This window comes from Leguminivora glycinivorella, chromosome 10 (genome assembly GCF_023078275.1).
Source record: "Leguminivora glycinivorella isolate SPB_JAAS2020 chromosome 10, LegGlyc_1.1, whole genome shotgun sequence".
Taxonomy (NCBI): Eukaryota; Metazoa; Arthropoda; class Insecta; order Lepidoptera; family Tortricidae; genus Leguminivora; species Leguminivora glycinivorella.
In genome coordinates this window covers 18,641,668-18,669,402 of record NC_062980.1, presented here as the reverse complement: position 1 = coordinate 18,669,402, position 27,735 = coordinate 18,641,668, and the positions used below count along the sequence as shown (strand labels likewise).

General features: G+C 37.7%; 1 protein-coding gene across 3 annotated transcripts; it reads right to left on the bottom strand.

The window, feature by feature from the left end:
* Positions 1-309: 309 nt before the first annotated feature.
* LOC125230291 lies at positions 310-9,654 on the bottom strand. 3 transcript variants are annotated; one of them, XM_048135408.1, is made up of 4 exons: positions 8,398-9,654; positions 8,189-8,300; positions 1,239-6,959; positions 310-524 (listed from the first exon to the last, which is right to left on the bottom strand). In XM_048135408.1, exon 3 carries the CDS (start codon positions 5,613-5,615, stop codon positions 1,299-1,301), a length of 4,317 nt encoding a protein of 1,438 aa, XP_047991365.1. In that variant the 5' UTR covers positions 5,616-6,959; positions 8,189-8,300; positions 8,398-9,654; the 3' UTR covers positions 310-524; positions 1,239-1,298. The 3 variants fall into 3 exon arrangements, with proteins under 3 accessions (XP_047991365.1, XP_047991368.1, XP_047991366.1); XM_048135411.1 differs by having other exon boundaries at positions 8,189-9,654; XM_048135409.1 differs by lacking the exon at positions 310-524 and having other exon boundaries at positions 668-6,959; positions 8,189-9,654.
* Positions 9,655-27,735: the final 18,081 nt, after the last annotated feature.

Below are 27,735 nucleotides of genomic sequence, written 5' to 3'. Positions count from 1 at the left end.
TGTACGGTACGGGTCAGCTTGTATGATTCGATGAGGTGAGGTAAAGGTACTCAAAGCTCTCAAAAAGTGTAGTTATTTAGAGTACTTCAAATTAAACAACATACTCCTATATAGTCTGAATTTAACTATTTATATTACACTATTTATTATACAAGCTCCAAGTAAGTTTTCATTTAAGCGTTTGTTACGCAAGCACTTGCTAAAACAAGAATTCGAATAAAATCCATCAATATTATATGTATTTCATTGTATGTATTATATGTAATATTTAAAATATTTATTGTTGTGGCCGACTCTCCCCTCCCCCAACCACGTACGGTATATAAATAAGACCGTAAAAGGGGAAAGGCGGCCACTAATATATTAATGTGGGGGTGTAGGGGTAACAGAATGCTTAGCATACATACCTTCATCTCCTATGAAGGATTCTTTGTCCTCGCTCTCTCTGATCCACTTCTCCTGGGCCAGGGGAGCTTCAATCTGCTTCGCTTTACTTATGGCGGCTAGTTGTATACCACCGAGATCTGTGGGTTTAATTGCTCATGAATATGGTATTCTCATATACAACCATCACCTACTATACATATACGATTATCTCTACAGCAAAGGAGAACCATCTTACCCGGCCAGACGAAGGTTCAAAGGACCCCCCGCGGGGGAGTCCGCCGACACATCAAAGGTCGGATAACTCGGACGCCTAACATCCGAGCCGAGGTATACTGCCGCACATCGACACACCTCTAGCCGGGCTGCCGAAGCCGCCACGGCTCTCGCACGCTGGGGCACGTCAAGTCTACCCAGGTGGAGTTGAAAGCTGGGGCACGTCAAGTCTTACCCAGACAGAGTTGAGAGCTGGGGCACGTCAAGTCTTACCCAGACAGAGTTGAGAGCTGGGGCACGTCAAGTCTTACCCAGACAGAGTTGAGAGCTGGGGCACGTCAAGTCTTACCCAGACAGAGAAACCTAGTCTGCCTTACCTAAGATGGTCTCAGGAATAGCTTCCACGGCAGGTTCCGTGGCAAGCTAAACTCATACGAACTTACTGTTCTTCTATTAAGGAGATCATTGCATAGAGAAACCATACCACCACTGCGAGCACCAAGTAACATAAAATACTTAGCTTTAGACGACTCAGGACAGCTGTGGGCTTCCTCACTGTATCTTACACTTTCATGCACTCGCACGCTTCGCGCCATACCGGGTTTAACCTTACTACTTGCCACGTTGGAATAACTTACCACAGTTCCACCCACGAGGGCGCTGTTCAGTGTTGCCGCTAGGAAATTCGTATTGTGGCATTAGATATTCGCGCCTGTCGCGACACACCCCGCCTCAGGCAGCAGCACGGCGACTAAATTGCTGGTCCATTCCTTGATCTTCTCAAGGGCTCGGAGAGCTGCCGCTCTCTTAGGTCTTGATTCTTCGTGTTGTCCTTCTGGCGTAACTTCCTCTAGGTGGTGTGACTCGGGATCATTCTGGTCGTAAAACTCGAGGTCGACGACCGCGAGTGGCTCTGGTTCGGACATAGACTTAGGCTTAGGCTCGTTTAACTCACTAGACATAAACTCAACCGCTTGTTTAGAGGAACACTTTCTCTCTACTGGCGAGGCATGAGGCTGTACTTCTTCTTGCTGATCTCTAACTTCATGAGTGAATCTCTGCTCAGATGAAGGCTCAGCAACGTCGTTGAGGGATTCCACTGTCTGGTCATCCTTGCCTGATGGACGTGGAAGATCAGGAAGCTGCACCGGTTCTTCAACACTTTCGTCATAAGATGATGTTTGTTTGCACTGCTCTTCTCCATCTTCGATCTCTAGCGGGTAGAGATGCGCGATAGATCTTGTATACTCTGTATCTCCTACTCGTACCTTGGCGACCCTACATAAACCGTCGGCGCCTTCCTTTAAAGATACTATTTTCCCAACTTTCCAATTTATCCTGTTCTTCGTGTCACCTTTAATCTGCACGATTTGACCTATCTTAGGTGCTAACTTTGATGTTACTCTAGGTTCTTTAGGATGGTGGGAATATCTTTCTCTCAAATTTAGGAGATACCGGTTCTCAAACATCTCTTTAAATTCTCGTAGAATTATCCGTGCTTTCTTCCAACCTTTAATTAAGTGGTCCTTAGTCACCGTCCCTTGCGACGTTGTAGGATCCTTATCTGAAGTTTCCATAATGATACACTTTCCCATGGTAAGAAAGTCTGAAGGTTTTAGTACATGATCCGGCTCTGAATCTACGTAAGTTAAGGGTCTTGTGTTAAGAACTGCTTCTATTTCTTTCACCGCTGTTACTAGCTGGGTGTCATTCAACAAATGTTTCTGTAATGTTTTCTTCATACAGTTTTTAACTAAACCAACTAATCTCTCATAGAATCCTCCATGCCATGGTGCTAATTGTGGTATAAATTTCCATTTTATCTCTTTCTCTACGCAGTATGGGTTCTGAAGAATCTCTGAGAGTAACTTGTAGTGAGCCGCATTATCAGACGTTATTAAGGTAGGTACACCTCTTGCTGAAATCATTCTACGTAAGGCCATTAAACCTTCTTCCGCAGTTAAGTCCTTTACAACTTCTAAGTGAATGGCTCTTACGGCTAAGCATGTGTAGAGGCTAATCCACCTTTTACAATTGCCATTCCCATTGTTAACTAGAAGTGGTCCCAGATAGTCGGTACCAACGTATGTGAATGGAGAGCTATAATTGACCCTCTCTTTTGGTAACGCAGGAGTTTCCGGTAGTTTATATGGCCCTCCGTCATGCTTCATACATTCGGAGCACTTCCTCAAAATCTTCTGAACTTGGCTTCTTCCTTGTGGTATCCAGTAAGTTTCCCTTATCTTGTCTAGCGTGTGACTTACTCCAACATGCTTATTTTCTTGATGAGTCTTCATTATAATTTCGTTGGTGAAATCTGAATCTTTCGGTATAAGTATAGGGTAGCGTTTATCAAATGACCAGTCTGCGTGTTTCATACGACCTTTACACCTCAGTAACTCATCTATGTCTTTAAATACGCCTAAATTCAAACTTAGACTAGTTACCTTTCCTTCTACCTCTAGAGGAAAGTATTCAGCTTGAATTTCTTTCAAATTTAGTAACTGATCCGGCATCTGATCATTGTCTTGACTCGCTACTTCCTTTGTAGTTGTACTCTCCTCCGTTTCCATCGGACTAACATTGTGTATGTCTGGATCAACTATTTCCATCAGTTCTTCGTCTTCTTGGATCCCAAGACCCTCCCCAATCAAGAGAGAACTGGTTGGTCCACCGCCAGAAGTTGTTGGCCACGTCTTCGGATCTTGAACTATAAATTGTGGACCACTCAGCCATTTCTCCCTGTCCTCTCTTGAACAGGTGGGTCTGGTGCCGACGTCAGCTGGATTTAGGTCTGATGGAAGGTATCTGATCTCCAGATCTTTATTTGTTTTGATCTCTTCTATCCGCCTGGCAACGAAGGGTGGCAATAGCTTGTCAGATTTGCACCATTCTATGACGATCTGGCTGTCGGTCCATAAGACTTGCCTTACTATCTTCTGCTGGAGAAACTTAAGAACAAACTTTATCAGTCTACTGCCAATCAGTACTCCTAAAAGTTCAAGACGGGGTATCTTGAGACTCTCCTGATCCTTTATTGGTATCAGACGGGATTTACCAATAATGAAGCTTTTCTCCGAGCCGCAAACTAAAAAGACTGATGCTGCATAAGCCTGTAGAGAGGCATCGGTGAAACAGTGTAGTTGGTAGCCTTTTCCCACTGGTGTCTTCATGTAGCATCTGTCCACCGACACCTTCCTAATGGCTTCTAAGTTCTGTCGGATCTTGTTCCATTCTTCCGTTAGTTCGCTTGATAATGGTGAGTCCCATGACACTCCAGCTTTCCAAAGCTCTTGTAAAAAGAGTTTACATGATAGGGTATAAGGTACTGCATAACCACATGGATCGTAGATTGATGCAATAGTTTTCAGTATTCCTCTTTTCGTGACAGCTTCTTCTTGTAAGTTAGGTTTCAACTGGAGAGTATCCTTTTTGATGTCCCATTCCAAACCAAGTACCTTTACTTTATCTTCTTTACATGTATCAGAGACTTTCTTCATAAATTCCCTAGAATTCGAACTCCAATCCCTGAGTGACATTGAAATGTCTTGAAAAGATCCTTTTAGATTTTTGTAGAGTTTCATCGCCTCATCCGTAGTGTCGGTACCCGAAACAAAGTTATCCACATATATGTCATTTGCTTTCTGTCTGACTTGCTGATCTTCTGCGTTGGACAGGTGGTGCTTAATAGTCGCATTAAGCAAAAACGGTGATGAAATGACGCCAAATGGAACTCTACAAAACCTAAGGTATAGTAGGTTGTCTTGAGATACCGGTTTAGAGGTATCTTTGAGCCACAAGAATCTGGTTACATCACGATCCTTCTCGTGTAACGCCATCTGTAAAAACGCCTTTTCAATATCTGAGGTTAAACCTATCCGATGAGTTCTAAATTTTATAAGTAAGCCAGTGAGGTCTTCTAACATGAGTGGTCCTCTGTACAAACATTCGTTCAGACTCTTGGTGTCTTTGCTACTCTTAGAGCTAGCATCATAAACTATTCTCATAGGTTTTCCTCGGTGACGTACTCCATGGAAAGGTAAGTAGTGAACGACGTTACCCGTTGACGTTCTTGAAGTAGGTACAACTTCTATTATACCTTTATCTAATTGTTCTTTAAACGTATCGCTGTATGCTAATAACGTATCTTGATCCATACGCTTCAATAAGCTTGATAAACGACCAAAAGCCATTCCAAAATTATTAGGTAAATCCGGTGGATAAGTTATCCAAGGCCAGCTTACCGTGTAACGATTATTTAATTTTAAAGTTGTATCATTAAAATATTTGATGGCTTCTTCTTCTCTAGTTGCTCTTGGGGAATCACTAATACCTATACATTCTAGTTCCCAAAGGCTCTTTATGTCTCCATTACAAAGAGGTGGATCTGGCTGATGAAGCTTCGTTTCAATGCAAGTCTGAGTGTAAGTCACTACGTACGACTCGTCTCTAAGCTGTGGTTCTGCTCTACCACTAATTATCCAACCAAGTGCAGAGTCGATTAGAAACAAATTGCTATCCAGTTGTACCTTTTTCTCGTAAGTTATGTTGCAGTAATATTCGTTTCCAACCAAGATCTGTACAGGTCCGCTTAGCGACCCGTCGTCCGCTAGTGTATATGACTCCGGTAAGTTCTTCATCTTGACATTAGGTATATAACCTCTGGAGATATGCTCTACGCAGTTAGCCTGTATTACTATGTTCTTGTTTGTTCTAGATAGTAGATGAAGGGTGACTATTGGGCTATGTATCTCTCTGGGAGGATCGTCGCCGAAGGTGAATACTACTAGATGACTCTCTTCTTCGACGGGAAGTTTTAATTCCTTTGCAGTCCGGAATGTTACATAAGAGCGTTGGGAACCTGGATCTAAAAGAAGCCTATATTTAAATTGTTTATTCTTATCATCTATGGGGCTTGCATAAACTGTTGCCGTTTGGAGTGCTGTGATTCCCTCTTCTAGAACTGTCAGGACTGACTCTTCTCCGTTGTATCCTTCTGAAAATTTAAAGGACATAATGCTCTATTATGCGGTACTTCTCCTTTACAACGGGCACACCTTCTCTTTCTCCAGCAAGCATTTGCTACGTGATTCTTACTGAAGCAGATGTAGCATCGTCCTGCAAGTCGTTTCTTCCTTTCTGCTAAAGTAGATGCTTCAGGGCAACTATCATTATAATGGCCCCCTTCGCAAAATATACACACCAATCCCTTCTTAGCCCCTGGAGTACTTCGCTGAGTTTCTGCCTGATCTTTGTTTGAAGTTGAAGTTTGGTTTGGTCTGTTTCCTTTATTGTCATATTTCTTGAAACCCTTAAACTTCTTTAGTACCGGTCTCTTATCAAAGCGTCCCTGATGGTTTTGTTTACTCTGGTTACTGTGTTGTAGTTGGGACTGGTTTGCGTATCTCGCACGTTTTGCATTCACATGAAGAGTCCCGACCGTACTAGCTTCTGTCTCTTGAGGGCGTTTCCTACCCGATATCCTTTCCGCGTCCTCTTTGGCAGTGATGATTTTATCCAGGTGGCTTCTCAGTTCTTGAATGGAATCATCCTTAACTTTAAGTTTTATTTCGTATACTAGATCAGAAGGAAACTTCTCTAGTAGCATGAAGCGCAGATGGTTGTGGTTAATGTTCTCACCTAGTGATTCTAAAATCTTAAGATTCCTTTCGATTTCGTTGAAAGTCCTTCTATAGTCATCCGCACTGCCTTTGGCCATCTTAATTTTATATAATGTTGCATAGTGCGCGTCTATAAGATGTGAAGTTTTCCCGAACCTTTCCTTCAGTATCGTAACGGCAATAGCATAGTTGGTGCTTGTAGTCGCTAGACCGTCAATGACTTTTTTGGCATCTCCCGTGACTGAAGTCTTAAGATAAGAAAGCTTGTCAACATCCGGCAGGTTCCTTGCATCGATGTTGCTTCTGAAGGCATCCCAAAATTCATACCACGCCAGTACATCCCCATTATACACCGGCAGCTGGAGCTTAGGAAGTCTGCACGAGGAGTTCGCTTCAGTCAGCTTCTCTGATGGTTTGCTTGATGTAGATATCTGGTCAATCTTCACCTTAAGTTCAGCTAAAGTCTCCTCTGCTTGAAGTTGAAGTCCACTTATCAAGCAGATTTCATCAGATGCGGGTGTCGAAGCCAGCCTAAAGTACTCCGTCAGGTCTCCGCTAAGTCTTTTCAGTGTTGCTTCTAATTTACTGTATGTGATCTGAGCCTGCACTAAATTTTCTAAATTAACAGTACCCGGAATTACTTCTAAGTCCGTTGTGAGTTTGTCGTTAATGAGCCTAAGCCTTGCTAAAAGAATGTCGTCCATTCTGTTGTTTGTCTAGACCGTAGTCTTGTCTAGCCTGTAACGCACAGAAACAAACCCGTTTAACCTTAATTCCCTAATAATATGAACGGTCACACCAATAAAGTAATTTAATATTTTAGGTTAATTAACTTTTAATAACTCCACATATTATTTATTTTAATAATCTCAAAGTATTGAAATTTAAATCCAACTAAAAATCTCTAAAATCCATTCAAGTTTGAAACTAAAGAAAGAAAAGTCGAAGTCATTTAAATTTAATTAATTAAAACAATTGACTTAATTATGAACAGATGTTTCTTTTATTTGAAATTATTATGAAAGGAAGTAAAATAATAAATTTATGATAGGCAACATAACATACACACTGACATACGAATGTGTAATCTTTGTTTATCATTTATAGATTACAGCAGCCTAAGTCATGTCAAAATCAGTAAGTGACGTTGACGTTTATACACTGGTACCACAATACAAAATCTTCTGTCACTAACTTAAGCTCGCTTGCAAAATGATGAAAGTTAACGTTTTTATTTTGTTTATTTGTTTGGTTTATTTATTTATTAACTTTTTATTTTTACTTCACTTGTTTGATAGTTAATTATTTAAAAATTATTTAGTTTTATTTCACTCATTTGTTTGTTTAATTATTGGAACACTTCACGAAACACTTATTTAATAAATCTAAAAACACTTAAATGTCACCACAATATCCTGTAAAGAAGATGTTAGCTTATATATACACACACAGCACAATTGTTATTTTTATAAACTGCAAACCCAATCAGAAAGGAAGTAAGTTGTATTTCTAAACTTCCAATAAGATGCATGATGAAATAAAAATATACCTAACTATATATCTTAAGGACCCTAGAAAATGTTCAAAAAGGTCCTTTATAGACTGTGAAAATATTAAAATCCGCCATGTACATCCGATGTTCTAAACCGCGCTAATAAGAACCGTATTACCATGATGATAGGGTCCATTTTCATCTACTAAATATCACTTCGTTAATTTCTAGAAAGTTAAAATATTTTAATAAAAGAACGTAATAGACCCGTATTTCCATGGTGATCCTCATAAATATCGAAAGAAACTTCACTAAAATTAGATAATTTTCCTTGGTTGGTTGGACGTCCAAAGTTAGCCCAAACTTTGGACAACAATCATGGCCGCCGTCGCTCACTTCGAAGTAAATGACGATCGCATTCTCTTGTTTTAAAGAATTAAGTTGTATTGCTGCAATGTAGATGTTTAAAACTTACCGAGAAGTAGTCTTGTCCGGGTATTAAGTAGTCTTATCCGGGGTTTGGCCAATTCCGATGTAAAAGTTGTTTGTCTTGTCCGGTGTGGTTGGCGGTGGCGAATTCACTGTACCTATGAACGTAAATGAACAAATTTTTGATGATCCAACTTATTTACACGCTCATCACTTCGTCGGTGCACTTTTTATTACAATATTTACAATGATTACCTGTATAATTTAAGGAACCTTCCTGTGGAACTCGCGACTGTTCAACGACCTTCCGCCAACGATTCAAAATGGACGGACGAGTACTGTACAACCTTCAATGTTGCCAAAGTCAACTTAATTCCCCCCCAAAATTTCGATAAAATATGAAACGAATTTCGGACTCTTATCGGTAATTCTCATAATAATTATATTGATTCCTTATAAATAGCCATACACCCGAATTCTTAAAACTAAATTTATAATTCTAAAGTAAAAAGAAAACATACGAAGTAAAATATAGAGTGCAAACCCGTCTTTACTACGCGCATATTTCCTATAAGATACTTATTAGTTATTACGACTATTATTTGTCTTCTTATTATACTCCTATAAATCAGCCAATTTTTCAATATATTAAACAATTAATATGTCATAAAATTGAATAGGTTACCTACTTATATCTAGGCACAGCTTGTTATAACTTAATTATCTAACCGTCTAATTGGAAAATTAGTTCTTGCATAAATTTTCCAAGTCGAATCCGTTTAGTAACCGATTTCTTCATCTTCTTTAGTTATCTTGATAATCCCGACAATCCGTACATTTCCGTCGATTTTGTGGGTAATCTTCTTAGTGTAGCAACACCTGCCCTCATCTGGCACCATTACTAGACGCCTTGCGTAGCCTATTCTTGCGGTTATGTTGGTAACACGAAGGCACTATTACACAATGGTATTTCTCTTAAAATTAAATTAATGAATATCATACTTGATAAATACAGACAAATGCTCCAATATTTTTTATTTATTTTTATCTCTGAATATTCTTCCTGATAATTTACAACTACATTCTAATTGTAAAATAAATCATAAATACATCCATAACGGAAACGTAATCGTTCTGTTTCCGGCCACCATGATGCAATTTCTTCAAGTTGGTACTCCGTACATTCCGTACAATTGATATTCCGCTTGTTACGCAAAATATAAAATATGACTTATTTACTCAAATTATCTTCAATTAATAAATACAAATGCCAGCCTCTTTATTTAAACGAGCCTAAATTAATGCCGAACCAGACTTCGTAAGAAAACACTTCAAACATATTCGCATAAAATAATATCTCGCAGCTTCTGTTACCAGTAGCGCCATCTATGATTTCTGTTAGTAAAGATGTCTGATTATATTGAAAATGTATGCCTTGCATTCTTTATTTATATTATAAGCCTTGATTCTTTATCTGCTGGATCCCAGCATTAACCACCATTGTGGCCGACTCTCCCCAACCACGTACGGTATATAAATAAGACCGTAAAAGGGGAAAGGCGGCCACTAATATATTAATGTGGGGGTGTAGGGGTAACAGAATGCTTAGCATACATACCTTCATCTCCTATGAAGGATTCTTTGTCCTCGCTCTCTCTGATCCACTTCTCCTGGGCCAGGGGAGCTTCAATCTGCTTCGCTTTACTTATGGCGGCTAGTTGTATACCACCGAGATCTGTGGGTTTAATTGCTCATGAATATGGTATTCTCATACAACCATCACCTACTATACATATACGATTATCTCTACAGCAAAGGAGAACCATCTTACCCGGCCAGACGAAGGTTCAAAGGACCCCCCCGCGGGGAGTCCGCCGACACATCAAAGGTCGGATAACTCGGACGCCTAACATCCGAGCCGAGGTATACTGCCGCACATCGACACACCTCTAGCCGGGCTGCCGAAGCCGCCACGGCTCTCGCACGCTGGGGCACGTCAAGTCTACCCAGGTGGAGTTGAAAGCTGGGGCACGTCAAGTCTTACCCAGACAGAGTTGAGAGCTGGGGCACGTCAAGTCTTACCCAGACAGAGTTGAGAGCTGGGGCACGTCAAGTCTTACCCAGACAGAGTTGAGAGCTGGGGCACGTCAAGTCTTACCCAGACAGAGAAACCTAGTCTGCCTTACCTAAGATGGTCTCAGGAATAGCTTCCACGGCAGGTTCCGTGGCAAGCTAAACTCATACGAACTTACTGTTCTTCTATTAAGGAGATCATTGCATAGAGAAACCATACCACCACTGCGAGCACCAAGTAACATAAAATACTTAGCTTTAGACGACTCAGGACAGCTGTGGGCTTCCTCACTGTATCTTACACTTTCATGCACTCGCACGCTTCGCGCCATACCGGGTTTAACCTTACTACTTGCCACGTTGGAATAACTTACCACAGTTCCACCCACGAGGGCGCTGTTCAGTGTTGCCGCTAGGAAATTCGTATTGTGGCATTAGATATTCGCGCCTGTCGCGACACTGTCGCGATGTTCAAAAAGCGATACTTCCCATCCCATTTTAAGGAACGTAAAGACAATATTTCATTGCATGTTTGAGAAAAAGAGATTTATTCAATAATAATGGGTAGGTAATACGTCGTCTTCAGCCTCTTGAGTGTGTCTTTTTTAGGTACCTAGTGCCTCTTGCTTGATAATAAATATTCTACAATGTATAGGACTTACTCGTACCTCATACATATTATGTACCAAGGCGAAATGATTTAATTCCGATGTCAGAATAAGTTTGCATTCATTGTTTTATAAACATACATTACGTTCATCATTATCTTCATTATGCACCATTTTATATACTTGTCGGAGAATGACCAAAATGTGGTTTAAGATACGTTATATGACGCTATATTTAACAAATAGAGCAAACAAGGGTTTTACAACTTTGTACAACCTGGCTGGTATTCAACTGAGTTCTGCCAAAACGTCAGAGAGGACGCTACTGTCGAAAAGAACAGAATAGAAAAACAGATGATGAACAGATGATTGGAGGCTGTCAATCGATCTGCAGGGGAAATGGTTGAGGAGTACTGGCGTTGTTATTCATCGGTCTAATCCGGCGGTTTGCTCGAAATAATAGGCGGAATGTATTACTACGATGTGATTTTAATGTGTAATGACGGTTCTGGTATGATACGCCCACGATCCGACAAAGATTAATCATACTTATGAATTTTGTTTTTCTGCCTGAACTGGTGCCCTCGTACGAGTACATAACAAGAACTTTACAAGAATAAAAGAAAGTTCTAAATTCAAAAGCACAAACAAATTAAAGAAAACTATCATATAGAAAATATATTTGAGAGTTCAATCATCAACGTTTCTCTGCTTGAAACTACCTACCTCTATATTTCTGCTATAATACAAACGTCAAAATGAAACTCGAAATATCTGTAAGTACTTGTTAAAAAAAAAAAATTTTCATAAGTCCCTACACTAAAACTCTAATTCATAATGTAATCCTAAAAGGCTGTATTTCTCGTTACACCCACAATAAAGAGGGTAATCAGAGTCTTCACATTTTACATTACCTCCTTTATATTCTAAATATGTGTAAGCCTTAGAAAATTGCCGGATTTCCACTCACTAGTTTTAAATCCTCGTATATTCAACTTTTGACAATTTCTAAAACGCACCCACATTCATAGGCTATAAGGTTAATTTTAAAATATCACAAGATTAAGATAGGAGGTTTAGTTAGTTAAATTTTGTAGGTAAGCCGTTTTTACGATTATTCATTCATAACTCTGAAATGTTTTAAAATTTAAGAGTCTTCCATAAACATAAACTTCCCAAACTTCATATATATATATCTAGAATTATTCTGTCACGAACGAAGTTTCATTAGTGAATTCCTTCCGATATTTACTTCATCGATAACTTACATTATAATATGTCATTAATTATTATATTTTTGTCATTAATCATTCTTATAAAAATACCAAAGTCACTATAAGTGTGCCGTTCAGATTTGAGGAGTTCCGTTCTGACCATCATCAGCAGTTCCACTGCACCAAATGTCACTGTTCTGGACGTAAATGCATGCTGTTCTTATAAAAATACCAAAGTCACTATAAGTGTGCCGTTCAGATTTGAGGAGTTCCATTCTGACCATCATCAGGAGTTCCACTGCACCAAATATTGTCACTGTTCCGTACGTAAATGCATGCTGTTCCTTTAAAAAAATAAAAATCACCATATGTATGCCTTTCAGATTTGAGGAGTTCCCTCGATTTCTCCAGGATCCCATCATCAGAACTGGGTTCTGAGAAAAATGGGACCAATCTGTATGTATATACATTCAATCAAAAAAAAATTTTCAAAATCGGTCCAGTAACGACGAAGATATCGAGGAACAAACATTAAAAAAAAAATACAGACGAATTGAGAACCCCTTCCCTTGAGATTTGTAAGGCGGTTAAAAATAAATGGATAATAATGATAAAACGAACCATATTTTAATAGTTTACATAATTATTCAAGATTTCATAGATTATTATTAGGATTAATTAATAACCTTATTATGGGCTTATTATTTATCGATAAAAGGATTGTCGATGTTTTTATTTTGTCAAGCACTAACAACTTGACGTTCGTGCCAGAAAAATATCTAGGTATATTCATATGATATAGGTAATACTCGTATGTTTATTATTATCAGGTTGAGCAGTAGCTCAGCAGGCCTTTAAGAGTGATTTCCATTCCGAATCCGATCCGAACCTGTGAAAATAAGGTCCATAGTAGCCTTCTAGTGTGTAAATTACTAGTAATAGTAATTTACACACTAGAACCGAAGAATGACGATGGCTAAGATACGCACCATTACCATATCTACCTACTCGTGAACGGGTGCTGTTTGTGAAGACCGGTCTGTTTCAGCTAATAGCAGGGGCGGCTCACTCCGTGGTTCTATCGCCGCGCTACAAGTACATCCTGGCGGCCGCGAGTTCGCGGCCTACTCAGGGGTGGCGCGCGTTCTCGCGGAATGCACGTTCGCACTTTCTATTGTTACTTTACGTCGTCAGGTTTTTTAAGCGATGTCCGCGTGTGGAATGGCTAATAATACTTACTTAAATAGACATAATATATTAAATAAGATAGACCATACCAAACCATAAGACATTCTTACACAGATCTACTTCCCACGGAAAAGTTCAATAAGGCTTGTGATGTTGGAACTTGAACAAAAATATATAAATACAGTATAATTATATAACTAGAAAATACCTAAGACTTGAATATAATAGTATAACATTTTATGTGAGTATTAATTCGTTTGGATCCATTGGTAACCCTATCACCGGACGCCGCGCACGTGCGGCTCGTTTCTTTGTAAGAATTTTGTAGGTATTTAAAAAGGCGGCATTTCGTGAACATCAAAGCAGTGGGCCTTCTGTACTTGTACTATTATATATTCTGTGCTAATAGGGAGCTATACTACTTATTGTAACATTATGTTTGAAGAGATTACATTGAGGCACTTTGTTCGGTCCTTGTTTGTTTATTTTCTTTCTGACTCTTGGAGACCATATACATCTTCAAGGAAAAAAAAGAAGATTAAGTAGGTATAATTATTTTTTCTTTAGTTGTGCCATTTTAGTTATCTTTTATTTGTATCAATTTGTTTTTTTTTCTTTATCATGTTTATTTTTTTAGATGTACCTACTTTGACATTTAGAGACTCTATACATCTCTAACATCTCTTATTAATCATAGTAGCTTTGTACTTTAGTTGAATTCATATTATTTATTGTAATTGTTGACATGTAAAAGTGCCCCTGTGGCCTACTTGCTGAATAAATTTGTTTTTTATTTTTAATTTTGATTTTGACGGAAAGAAATCGGATGATTGAGATCAAATCTACTGCGTCAATTGTCGATCAAATTCAAATCAGACATAGTGCAAAACGGCTCTAAAAGTCAATCAATGCTCGTTCAAAAATTTGAAATCAAGTAGTTCTCGAGATCACTGTGACAGGCAGTGTCCGAATGCGTGTCGCGCCATAAAGGGTTTTTTGTACCGATTTGGTATGAAACATGGAACCATAAGAGCTGCACTGCATCCATTATATGCATGGTAATAATGTTTGACGATACAAGCGATAAGTAAGCAAAAACAGAATAAAAAATCAAATTTAAGGAAGGGATGTAGGATGTAGGGAACAAATCGGCGGTCGAGGTGGTGTTACGGTTTAGCACGCCAGCCGCGATAGCTGGAGACCCAGGTTCGATTCCCGGCTTCGCCGCCAGTGGGCTTGATCGCTTTTTCTTTAGTGTATGGTATCTTCTTTCAGTTTATAATTTAAGGAAGGGGTTAAATTGGCTGCAGAACTCGACAAAGCATTTACACATTTGTAAAATAAAGATTCTCAAATTCTGCAGATTCTTTCATAGAAACATTTTGGCAAATTCTACAGATTCAATATTAAAGTTTTGAATTTATGACCCACTATCGTCTAGTTTGATATTACTGCGGTGAACTATAAGGTAGTAAAATATAATATGGGAAATATATTCTTATGACAAAATTTTCAACTGACATAGATTCAGTTTCAATTTGATACATAAAGTGTAGCAAAGGATTGTCTTATTTTGAACATAGACGGATATACTTACTGACTTTGTCTTACGCCTGAAGTACTAGCCCCAATCAGAAAGAGACAAGAATTTTTTTCTTTGTTTTTATTTTACTGACAAATCATGTTTGCCGTACCATAACTCTATACGTTTACTTAACGGATTAAAATTCCACCAAAAGTATCTGCTATCTAAATACCGGGTGGGGCCCGTAACAAAAGCAAAAAATTAAACTATAGACTGTACTCCTTACACTGACCAACATTTCTTCAGCGACTTTTAAAAATAACTTGTATTTTGTTATTACCTTTGAAAGTTTTTCCTAAGAGGTAATGTACTGCGAATTCTGTTAAGTCTAAAGTGTGACTGACAACGTCAATGACAACAATAGTGGCGTCCATTGAAGCTAATATTTATTTTGTATGAAAATTATAAAATTAATGACTTCATAATTTTTAAAAGTCGCGGAAGAAATGTTGGTCAGTTTAAGGAGTACAGCCTACAGTTAAATTTTTTGCTTTTGTTACAGGCCCCACCCTGTATAAGTCGAACTGCCTACAAATATAATGCTAAGATATACAAAGAGAACTAGGTTTTATAGTGCTTAGGTCAAACGTGACTCACAAAATATAGAAGGCAAACGGTTCAGCCATTTTTCGTAATATCGCACGCAAATCGCGAGCAGGAACCAATACACACGTGCCATCTATCGTGACAAATGGGAAGTCAACTATAAAATTATACCAACAAATGGGCACAAAGATAATTTTGCAGCTAGCCGTGCGATTTAGCTGTTTGCGCTCGTACAAAACTGGAAGTTTGTTGATTTTGGGCGAGTGCAAAAACAAATTGGCTGTCGCAGATCTTGAGTTACAACTAGATGGAGTGTGAAATTAGTTGGCACTCGATCATAATAGAAAAGTATGGTGGGTTTTAAGTTACAACGTATAATTAGAAACAAGGAATAATTTCTATTTTCTATCATTTTTTCAACATTTAGCTCCTTCATGAAAAAAAAAATTACACATTATTTTATACAGAAAATAATAATGCAACAATCTTCAACCATCAACCTACTTTACCTACCTTAAATAATTATGACAGGATGGGGCCTGTAATAAAAGCAAAAAAATAAACTAACATTTTTCAGTGACTTTTAATAGTTATTTGTTATACAAGGGGGCAAAGTTGTATTTTAACGCCGAGTGTGGAATTGAAAAACGAGCAAGTGATAGGATTCTATAGTTGAACCACGAGCGAAGCGAGTAAAATACACGAGAAGTAAATACATTTGCACCCGAGTGTAACACAAAACTTTTCCCCTCACTATAGCGAGGAAACTACAACGCAAAAAATGCGTTTATCACTGCTTCCAGTAGTTCCACAGGTGGTAAATCATCTTAGTACTAGATTCACCCACTTTTATCAACTTTAAAGCAGTTAGTTTGACTTTATTCAAGGTCAAATTACTTTACCCACTATTGGATAAAATGCGTTTTTACCCGCTGGTATTAAAGGACAGAAGGACAGAACACGTGTTCCCGAGCTAGTGAGGGGAACAAATTATGAAACATTTATTTTTTTAAATATAAAATAAACATTAGCTTCAATGTACGCCATTATTGTCGTCATCGACGTTGTCTGTCACGCTTTAGACTTGACAGAATTCGAAATACATTACCTCTTAGTAAAAATTTTCAAGGGTGGTAAAAATCTAAATACAACTTATTTTTAAAAGTCGCTGAATAAATGTTGGTCAGTTTAAGGAGTATAACCTACAGTTAATGTTTTGCTTTAGTTACAGAGCCCGGTATATAACTGACCATAATACCTCAGGCCACTTCGAACACTTCATAATGCAGAATCTAGTGGAAGACAACGAAAATGCTAGGGTTGAGACCACATGTGTCGTGGTTGTTTGTCAGCTTTATAGGGCTGTCAAATAAAAACTTCTCGCGCACCTCGCTTACGGGCAGAACGTGACGTATGTGCATACGCAAATGAGACTTTCGCAATTTGACAACGAATTACGATTTTTATAGGAGTATTGGCACCAATAAAATACAGATTTATTTTTATTTGCTTTTTATTAGTGTCTATATCCTTATAAAAGCGTCCTGGGTCTGTGATCCTATTGGATCATAACTTTGTACTTAGTTATCCAAATGATGTGAAACGAGTAGATTTTATCGATATTTTATGAAATATGCCATTAATGAGTCACAGATATACTATAGCGATCAGCAGTCATGGCCTCGAACGGGACAAGCAGCCGTCGCTATCATCCAAGATAAATCATTCCAACTTTTAAATTTTGTCCGCGGCATTAGACACAGTTGTCACCGTCAAAAATACCTTCATTGAATTCATACATTTTGTTTTACAAGCCACTGCTTGCTGCCCGCTGCGTGTCCATCCAGCGCACAACTTTACTCCGAACAGCACAATACAAAAGGTTTGGATTGTAATGAAATTGTTTTGGACAACAGTGGTGGCCACCTACCGACCGCGTTCGTTTAGTTAGCGGCTAAATCTGTGGTTAGCGGCCTTACGCGCCTTGCTTAAAATAAGCCAACTTATACATACATACATAAATAACATACCTAATATAAATCAGTAATATGTGAAGATATTTTATATTATGTAAAATACACACGTGATATCATTATCATGTGACAAAGCATGCTTCAATTGGCCTCTTGTTCATAATTTTTTACCAACTTGAATTAACCGGTAAACGTACAAGTGCCATACATGTCATGAGTGCTTATGACATTTCAATAGCTTATTCGATTTATGAAATAATGAATTTGGAACAAATTTTCATAGAAATTCAATGAACACGTTTATTTTATTACTCCAGCAGCTCTCAGCTCGCTATCGAGTTTAAATAGGTATACGAAGAGATTATTAAATTCATTCTTTGAAATGCGTCTAAAAATAAACAGGGATGCCTAATGGGAAAATATGGTAACTGACAAAGTGCAATGTTTGTTTGTTGTTCGTTTGTAGAACAGAAGGTTTAAAAAATATATGTCAATGTAAAATTGGACGGTGTTATGGAATAGCGAACTAAGCGCCAAAATCCGAAAAAAAAGTTATGAATGCAGTTCGGATATAAATGTGATAATCTATAGTATTGACTATTTCTTTGTTGAAAAATCATGCTTACAGCCTTATTTTAAGGGGTAGAATCAAGCGACACGTTAAAATTTGTATGGCCCTGTGTACTAAGTCGTTACGTAAAAACGAATTGAACGCCAAATTTACTTTTACAAATTATAATAAGCGTATATTCTAAATCGCAAAATCGAGTTAAACGCCATAAAAATGTTATTAATTCGTTTTGGTTTAAAGTTTTGATGATTTATAAACGCAATATCGATTTAACCGCCCTAATAGTGTCGTTTAATTCGTTGTTACATATTTGAAATTGCAGGATATTTCGCTTAATGAGAACTAAGTATCAAGAGGTTTTGTTATATCATAATATCTTATGTGTGTAATCCTGGCTAGTACTAATGAATTATTATTAGTTACAATGCCAATTTTGCCATATATGCTGATTTTTTTGACATTTATTAAAAAAAGTTGATTGGAGAACAAAACTAAATTGTTAGACGGATTAGTCCTAATCATTGTGGAGGAAAACATTGTTGTTGATTTATTTACAATGGCACTATTTACTCAAATATATGGAATTTTATTTTATTCCAGTATTCACTTTACCTCTAACAATTTGCATTAAAGAATCAAGTGACAAAATATGTCTCATAGTACGCTACGACGAAATAAATTAACCTCATCCCAGTATTAGTTCAATAAAGAATCAAGCGGAAAAACGTTAATAACTTCGAAACTTGAATAGGTATGGTGTTATTTTTTTTATCTATTTAAATTATGAACACTTTTATAGGTTCAATGTCAAAATTAACTTTTTTACTTTATAAATGAACTTACAACAACTGATTCAAATTTCAAATCTTTCTAGCTCATTTTCTCGATTTCAACTAACTGTCGCTTGATCGCTTATTCCATAACACTGTCCAATTATTAGAAAATAACATCAAATATCTGACTTATATTGTAAAAAAGTTTATTTCAAGAAAAAGGTCTAAAAAAAAATTCGCGCGTAAAGAAATCGATAGTGAGGTGGGCCGAGCAGAATACTGTATGTTTAAGTTATTACTTAGTATTATACACGTTAAACTTTCGTGAGACATATTCAAATAATTAATGAATCTACGGTTGTAGGTATTCACGTTATTATATCGCTATTGCTGCGACATGTTTCGGGCCAATTCGGAGGCCCCTCTTCAGGCATATAGGAGTTCACGCGACGGCTAAACTTTTTAAATAATATAATAACTTGAGTACAACCGTACATTCATTAATTATTTGTTATTAGTATTGTTCGGGAACTAATAATAATATGTATATGAGTACCCATTAACAGCCTAATGACCTAAGTTTTAATTAGTTTTGTGTTTTTTTTTATCGATACGTGCATATTACTCGTGTTGGGTTAAGAATTTCACCACCTCTTTTCGTCTTGTGGGTATCGTAGAAGTCGACAAAGGCATATAGGTTAAATTGTGGCGTAGGTGATAGGCTGGCAGTGGCGGGGCGTGAAAATTTTCGTTGGTAAAGCCGGAGGGGTTTATGGCATCTGTTTTGTATGGACTTCTACAGATACTAGAGAAATTTAGGGAACCCGTTGGGAATCGAGTTATATCGACGCTCCGCCACTGTAGGCTGGCAAGTTGGCGACTTGTCACAGCAATATCAAAGTTACACTTTCTTTTAACCTCTTTCATAGTGGTAAGTACTTAAACGCGAACTGTTTCATGTGATTTGCTACGCCTTTTGGATATACAGGCGTCAGTTTATGTATGTATGTATAACTTCAGTAACTATATATCTAGCTCAAAATTCAATTTAGTAAATTCTTGCGTTACCCAATTTTAGCTCACCACCGATAGCAATCTCGTTAGCGCTGCATGGATTCATAAAATTTACATATAGACAAAACGCTAAGGTTTACGCTCCAAGCTCTACAATCCCCACTGTGGCAAAGTGTCTTAAGTCCTATTTTTTTCATTTTTAAGGTTGCCCTTTTTTAGTAGCCTTGGAAGATCGTACAGTTCATTAGATGGTGGCATTTATTTGATTTAACTGAATGACAGATAAACTCAGGGTACCTACATCACAATCGCTAACGCTGATATCGTTGTCGTAGCTATAGCTTCAATACTAAAGAGCGATAGAGAAAGCTACTTACGATGACGATATTAGCGTAAAGCGTAAGCGATTGGTAGTGATGTTGGCCAGAACCTGTGAAAATAAGGTCCGTATTAGGCGTAAAACTACTAATTTACGCACTAGAACCGAAGAATGACGGAAAGAAATCGGATGACGGAGATCATAGTTTTGATTATAGTTTTGACCCAAAAACGCGGGGGCAATTTTTCTTAGCTTATCCAGCGCGCGTAGCCAAGCATAAACGCTCACGAAACGCTCACAAAACGAGTCGCTAGTAGATAATAATTATCTATCTCCTATCGCTCTTGCTTATCTATTAGCGCGATAGAGCCAGCTTACGTAGCCGAATGGGACAAACGCTCACGAAACGCTCAGAAACGAAACGCTCGTAGATATCTATCTCTGTCGCTCTTGCACATTGGCGCGACAGATACAGACTACCTTTCGCGGCGTTTTGTTTTCGTTTCGCGTCACAGAAATGCCAATCGGCTACGGCACCAGATACCCAAGACTGTTTTTCTAATATTTTACCCCTGGAACGCCGTTGTCAAAAAATGTCACTAATTAATTACGGCTTAAAATTGTCTCGAACAGATCTGTGACAAGGCATTTGAGGGTCAATGTAGTTCATGACATGTAATAATATACATGTCATGAACTACACACTATAAAACAAAATTTCTTCCCGCTGTCTGCCTATCTGTTCCTATGTACGTTAAGGTCTTTAAAACTGCGCAACGGAGTTTGATGCGTTTTTTTAAATATAAAGACCAAAAGGTTTCTTTTACCACGTTGGTGGCCCGCCTGATGGAAAGCGGTCACCGTAACCTATGGACGCCTGCAACTCCACGGGTGTCACATGCGCGTTGCCGACCCATTAGAAACTTGTACACTCCTTTTTTGAAGAACCCCATACTGTAGTTCATCGGTAATACCTCGACAGGCTAAATAAATGCTTGTAATTTTATCACTTATCCATCGTGGATAAAACATCTGTGACTCTCACAGACATACTTGCCTAAGCGTAACGGATGCTTTATCCACATAAATTAAGTGATAAAATTGGAAGCATAATACGCCGTTATTAGTAAAAAAATACAATACATAGGTACTTCTCATAGTATCTATCGAGTCTAATAGCATAGATACTTCCACCCGGGCGAGCAGAAGCGAGGGCCGCAGGGCGGTCATGACAGATATAATTTCTTTCGGGCCGCGATAAAAAGCGGACCCTTGTCATTAGTGGCTGTCAAGGTTGGGAAAAGGAACTATGGAGCTGGAATCGTGTATATTCGTTTCTCTCATAGCTAAGATACAATACTAATAATGTAGGTAGGTACTTCGTTGGCTCAGTGACCGAAAGCACAGTATAATAAAGAGTACCTACTATCGTACAGTATGGCCACTCCCGCTCCCCTCTGAAAGTGACGCCCACCCCCTCTCGGTTACCTCACAGTTACCGCCTGTCAAAAACGCGAACAGTCGACCTGTCATATGTCACTCATACAAGCATTAGTACGCGTTCACCAAGTGCAAAATCGATTCTCATGCCTCTGGAAAGAGCTCAAAGAGCGGTGCTAAAGGTTGCTCTTCGTAAACACCGACGCTATCCTACTATAGACCTTTATAAGCAGGCGAATGTCCTGAGCGTCCGAAGATTATTTTTGTTCCGTGCTTCCATTCGTATGCATCAAAATGTATTACAACACTCATCCTACCCTGACTTGCTAAAAAAACGAGTATTTAAAGTTCCCATCCCTTCTGTAAAAACTGCATTTGCTAAACGTTTTAAGCTATTTATTCTTCCTCATGTTTACGAGCCCCAATGCAAATGATATCGTCTAGTATGAAAAAAATATTATGTCCTAACTTCGACCTCAAAATTCAGGATGAATGAGATGATTAGTAGAACATGTATCATAAAAACAAGAGAGCTTATAATGCATATTTTATTTATTCAAAACATAAATTAACAATTTTCCTCACTAGTAAACAAAAAAACATAATTTCACCAAATGTAACACTCGCAAAAATGTTCGTCTTCAGCGTAGCCGATGCAGAAAAGAACAACTACCACTTGGTGGCGTCACCTTTTGCATCTAAAACGGCCTTAATTCTGAGCGGCATTGTATCTACCAACTGTCTATACTCCTCAGGGGTTATTCCATTCCAGACACCCACAAGTTTCTCCTTAAAATCAGCTTTGGATTTAGAAGGATCTTTTCGCAACTTTTTCTTCATTTACCACTACAAAGTTTTTATGGGAGACAAGTCTGGACTGCTGGATGGCCATGATATGGTAGGAATTTGTTTTTGTTTCAGCCACTCCATCGTTGTCTTGCCAGTATGACATAAGGCACCATCTCGTTGAAAAGTAAATCCATTTATATACTTGAACTTTCTTATAGACGGTAGTGAACTCTATTCCAAGATGCTTTTGTATTTCTCTGCATTGACGGTTCCATCTATAAATTGCAGACATCCCACACCCTGTGCCGACATACAGCCCCAAATCATTTAAAGATGCTGGAAACTACACCTTGCGTTCAAGACAGTCTTTGTGAAATGCATCTCCTTTATCTTGAATGACTTTACTTCGTTCATCGCCAACTATGACCTCAAATTTGGATTTGTCGCTCCATATTATTTTTCGCCACTGATCGGCAGTCCAGTTTCTGTACTTTTGTGCAAATTTCAACCTGTTAGTTTTCTGCTTTTGAGTAAGTAATGGTTTCTGTTTAGCGGTGTGAAAATCGAAGCCCATTATTTTCATTACTGTCTTTCAGGTATCGACTGAAATGTTTATTATGATCGCGTCATGACATAGTTAGGTAAGTTCTCCTGCTCTTGCATGACGATTTTTCCTGATGATGCTCCTCAAAATCCTGTTTTCTCTTTGGCAGTTATTCTTCGACGGCCAGATTTATTTAAACAGGAGACGGTTCCGTGTTTTAGTTGATGCTGGATGATTGTATGCGCCGTAGATCTTGGCAAAAAAAGGTCTTTGGATATTTTGGAACGTAGATTTGCCGCTATTGTTACTGGAAATTATAATTTTCCTCACTGATTCAGGCACCGACTTACCTCTTGCTATTTTGGTATAAAAATGTTGTAGAATAATTATATTTTTTACAGAATTTACCTTTTTATGTAGCCGTATATCATATCGGACGACTTATAATATTATTAATTCAATTTAAAATATTATTGTATAATATTAATCTTACTAAACTATTTTTATTTAAAATAGACGACCTATTATGCCTCAAATATGAACTAGGCGTATTTTTTTGCTTTAGATATGTTATTTTTATGATATGATTATATTAAAACATATAACATTAGGGCATTTTGTACGGCGCAAGATTAAACTAGTTTTAATGGCTTAGTGTGTCGTGTATTCCATTTATCATCAAAGTCAATCTGGGTTTAAATACCAGTTTCGGAAATAAATATCGCACGTTGAAGTGTGACTAGACGATATCATTTGCATTGGGGCTCGTATAATAATATATTAAAAATATGTGACATAAAACTCCACAAGATTACTACGGCCAAAACCCTATTACGAGAGCTCCTATTATCCATGAACTATGATCAGGCTGAAGAGGTCTTAAAATGGATGACCTAGTATCCTAATTCTGTTTCTGTTGTTTCTGTTATTTATTTATTTTTTTACACTCACACTTATACACTGCACATTTACACAAAATCAACACTCATTTATTATTATACTGCATGCTTAGAGATTGTAGCCTAAAGTCTAAAAATCGTACAAAAAATGTATTAATTAGCTTTTATAAAATTGTTTAGTCCCATATTGTTAGATTTTGTTACATTTAGCATTTCATTTTTGATTTTCCTTTTTAGGGTTCCGTACCAAAAAGGTACAACAGGAACCCTTATGGTGCGACTCTGTCCGTCTGTCTGTCCGTCTGTCACATTCCTAAATATCTCGAGAACTACTAATGCTAACTTGAAATTTGGAATAGTTGTGAACATTGTAAACCTCTACAAATAGAAAGTATAATTTTTTTAAATATATTAATTTTAATTGTAGAAAATGGCCAAAATGAAAGGGGGGCAAACTGTAAATTTCAAGTTACTAGGTCAAGTGGGGTATCGTTGGAAAGAGCTCAAATTGAACGTAAATAAGCTATTTTTTATAATTTTTTCTTGAGGAAAAAAAAATTTTGAAGGAAAATGTAAAAAAAAAATACCGTCCCCCCCCTTATCTCCGAAGTTTACCAACGAAAAATTATGAAAATTTTAGTAAACATTGGTTTTATGCTATATATTACAGGAAAAATATAATCGTGTTTGTACTTTGAATACTTTTTTTTTAATTCACAAAAAACTTTTCAGATTTTTACTTTCAATTTACCCACCCTTGCGGATGTATATCGTACTTCAAATTAATACGAGATGTTACGTAAACCATCTTCTGTCCAATAAAGTAAAACTGTTTAAATCGGTTAACATTATAAAGAATTATCCCTGAAAAACCAGGGCCCCGTTTCTCGAAAGGTACAAGCCTTGTATTACAAGTGCGCGAACTGTCAAATCGTATGGGTTGTCATGGAAACACACTTGTAATACAAGGCTTGTACCTTTCGAGAAACGGGCCACAGGTCGCGCAAATTAGTTATCAAAATGACCGGGAGATGGCGCTATACACTATAATACTCATTAGTGCCTATATTACTTTTGTCTTCTAGTAAAGTCATTAGAGTTATATGAAAATATGAGATTATTTTTACTAGGTAGTTTGAAAGAAAGTTTGTAAGGAACCCTCGGTGGGCGAGTCCGACTCGCACTTGGCCGGTTTTTTTAATGTATGTCAATAGCCGAATCATTTTTTTTAAATTATCTTAAGTAACCGGACTTCCGCGAAACAGGCTTTGCCTAGTGTGGAAGTCACAGTAAATGATAAAATTGTAGCTATTCCTTTTCTTGGTAAATAAATTATTCTTATTCTTATTCTATTCTTACCTACACGAGCTTAGAATGTGTGCTGGGAACGGTCCTCTTTCATATATTTGATCGCCAGTGTCCGAGGTGTGCCGAAAGTGTACCTATATTCAATAAGTATTTAAATAGTTCTCAAATCTCGCGCCAAATCAGAATTTACAGACACCGGATATAGTACGTTACTCATCAAATTCATGAGTAACATATTGTAGCCGGTGTCTGTACCTACATTCTGAATTGGCGCGAGATCTGAGAACTTTAAAAATTCTCTTAATTATACATACATACAATCACGCCTGTCCTGTATCCCATAAAGGGGTAGGCAGAACACATGAAACTACTAAAGCTTCAGTGCCACTCTTGGCAAATAAGGGGTTGAAAGAAAACGAAACTGTGACATTGCAGTGACAGGTTGCCAGCCTCTCGCCTACGCCACAATTTAACCCATATCCCATAGTCGCCTTCTACGACACCCTCGGGAAGAAAGGGGGTGGTGAAATTCTCATAATTATAAAGTTCGTAATAGATTAGACTTATATTGACCGGGATATACCTATAGACCGTGATTACCTTTTTGAATAACCATGAAAATGAAAATAACCGTGAATCATTCAAAACTCTTTTTGTAATAGATTTCCTGTATCTTGCTTTTGGTCGTGAAATATGTTGAACTTGGACGTAACACACGGTTCTCACAAATATTTGAGCACAGAAAGATTTAATGTCCTTTCAAATTAGAGTGGATTCCTTATTCGTTTTTTCTCTTTATACCTCTCAGAGCTCTGTTCTGCTGCAGGCGACAGCTAAAGGAGCCCGCACACTCGCTCAACTTTTACGATACAACGCGGGTATCAGTTTGCGATGCCCTCGTTATGTGTAAAAGCTTCGTAAACTTTATAGCCACTTTCTTTAACTGTGTCAATCGGGGCGTTTCAGATACATTTCTTGACAATGATTTTTACATTTCAGAATATTTCAATCCAACCAATATTATAAATGGGAAAGTGTGTGTCTGTTTGTTTGTCCGTCTTTCACGGCAACCCGAAGCGACGAATTGACGTGATTTTTTTAAGTGGTTATAGATGAAGGGATGGAAAGTGACATAGGCTACTTTTTGTCTCTTTCTAACGCGAGCGAAGCCGCGGGCAAAAGCTAGTTAAGCCTGCGGCGTCAAAAGCTAGTTAGTTTATTTTTCCAGGTCGTTCTCCTTTTTGGTCTGCCTGTACCTCTACCTACACCATCTATCGTAGTCCGTGGGTCCCACTTATGGTACAATGAGTTAGCTCCCACTTAAGGGGTGGCACATTTTTTCTGCTTTTCCGGTTTGGAGCGATTATTTCCGAAAATATTAACAATATCAAAAAATTATTTTAGTAAACCCCTATTCATTTTTACTATTCCTAGTTGACTAAAAAAAAACAGGTTTTGTCAATAACGTGGCAAGTTGTACGCTCCCATAAATTCAAATTGCGTACCAAATCAAGCTTAAAATTGCTAACTAAGTAATACTTATTTGTTCACGCACTCGCACGTACGAACCCGAAACCATATTTACTTTACAAATCAAACACTGTAAAATGCGCAAAATGACGTAAAAATGGCAAAATTTAACGGTCAATTTTACGAGGGTATTTTATTGTCGGCGCTGGTCGGAAGTGTATGGAATTAAGGCTGCTTTCAAAAAAAACGTCAAAATAATGTAAAATTGATAGTTTTAGTCGGTGAAATACTACACTTTCCGTTATCCAATAGATTTATTTAATTCAAGTTCCAGTTAGAGCATCTTATTATCTTGATTTTTATAAGACTGGATTTTTGAAAACTAACTCACTAAATTAATTATGAATTTTTCTCTAATGCACGTTTAGAAAAACGCACGTATAGAGCTGAATCAGTCGATCTTATTTGTAAAATTTGGACAATTTAGAATATTAAAACGGGTAAATTTATAATTCGTATATCCTGTACCACAATCATTTCAGACTAGATTTTTATTTTAAGTTTTTGAAAAAGAGTAAACTAGCCTAAGGCGAATTCAATTTTTTTCAGAAATTACCTAAAATTAAGTGACAATTTCTTTGAAAATATACATCACATCGAAGTAAGTTTTGTACTAAATTAATCTGCAACGTTTACTTAAATTGCTGTTATGCCTTAGTGATTATACATTGCTATTATTGATTTTTGCCAATTTTTTGAAAACGAGCCTTCACCGGTACAATTATTACCACTTTTGGACATTTTCTCATATTTTGTTAGACCAAGTAGAAAAAGTCCTATAATGTAATATATATTTATAAACTACTCGCAAAGCCCTTTAATTTGATACCACACACGGTATGATCGAGCGCTCGGTTGCGATTTCACTATTTTTAACACGAAAGCCCTCTTAAAGTCGAACATTCACTTTGAAAAAGTTGTAAGCTACCACTGTGGATGAGTAGATGTAACCTTGTCAAAGTGGGGGTAAAATGCAGGTTGAAATAAGGTTTTAAAATTATGTAGCACTGAAAATTAGTACTTTAAAATTGCATGTGCAATATCGCCGGAAGTAATAAAGTAAAATAAGGTATAAAAAACTGCTTAACGGCCTAGCCACGACAATGGTCTAACGGCCTAGCCACGACAATGGTCTATTTTGCGGCAGCGGCAAGCGGTAAGTCACAAAAACAAAATCGCAGCGCGCGCGAGGCATGCCACGACTCGCGCCGCTGTTCGA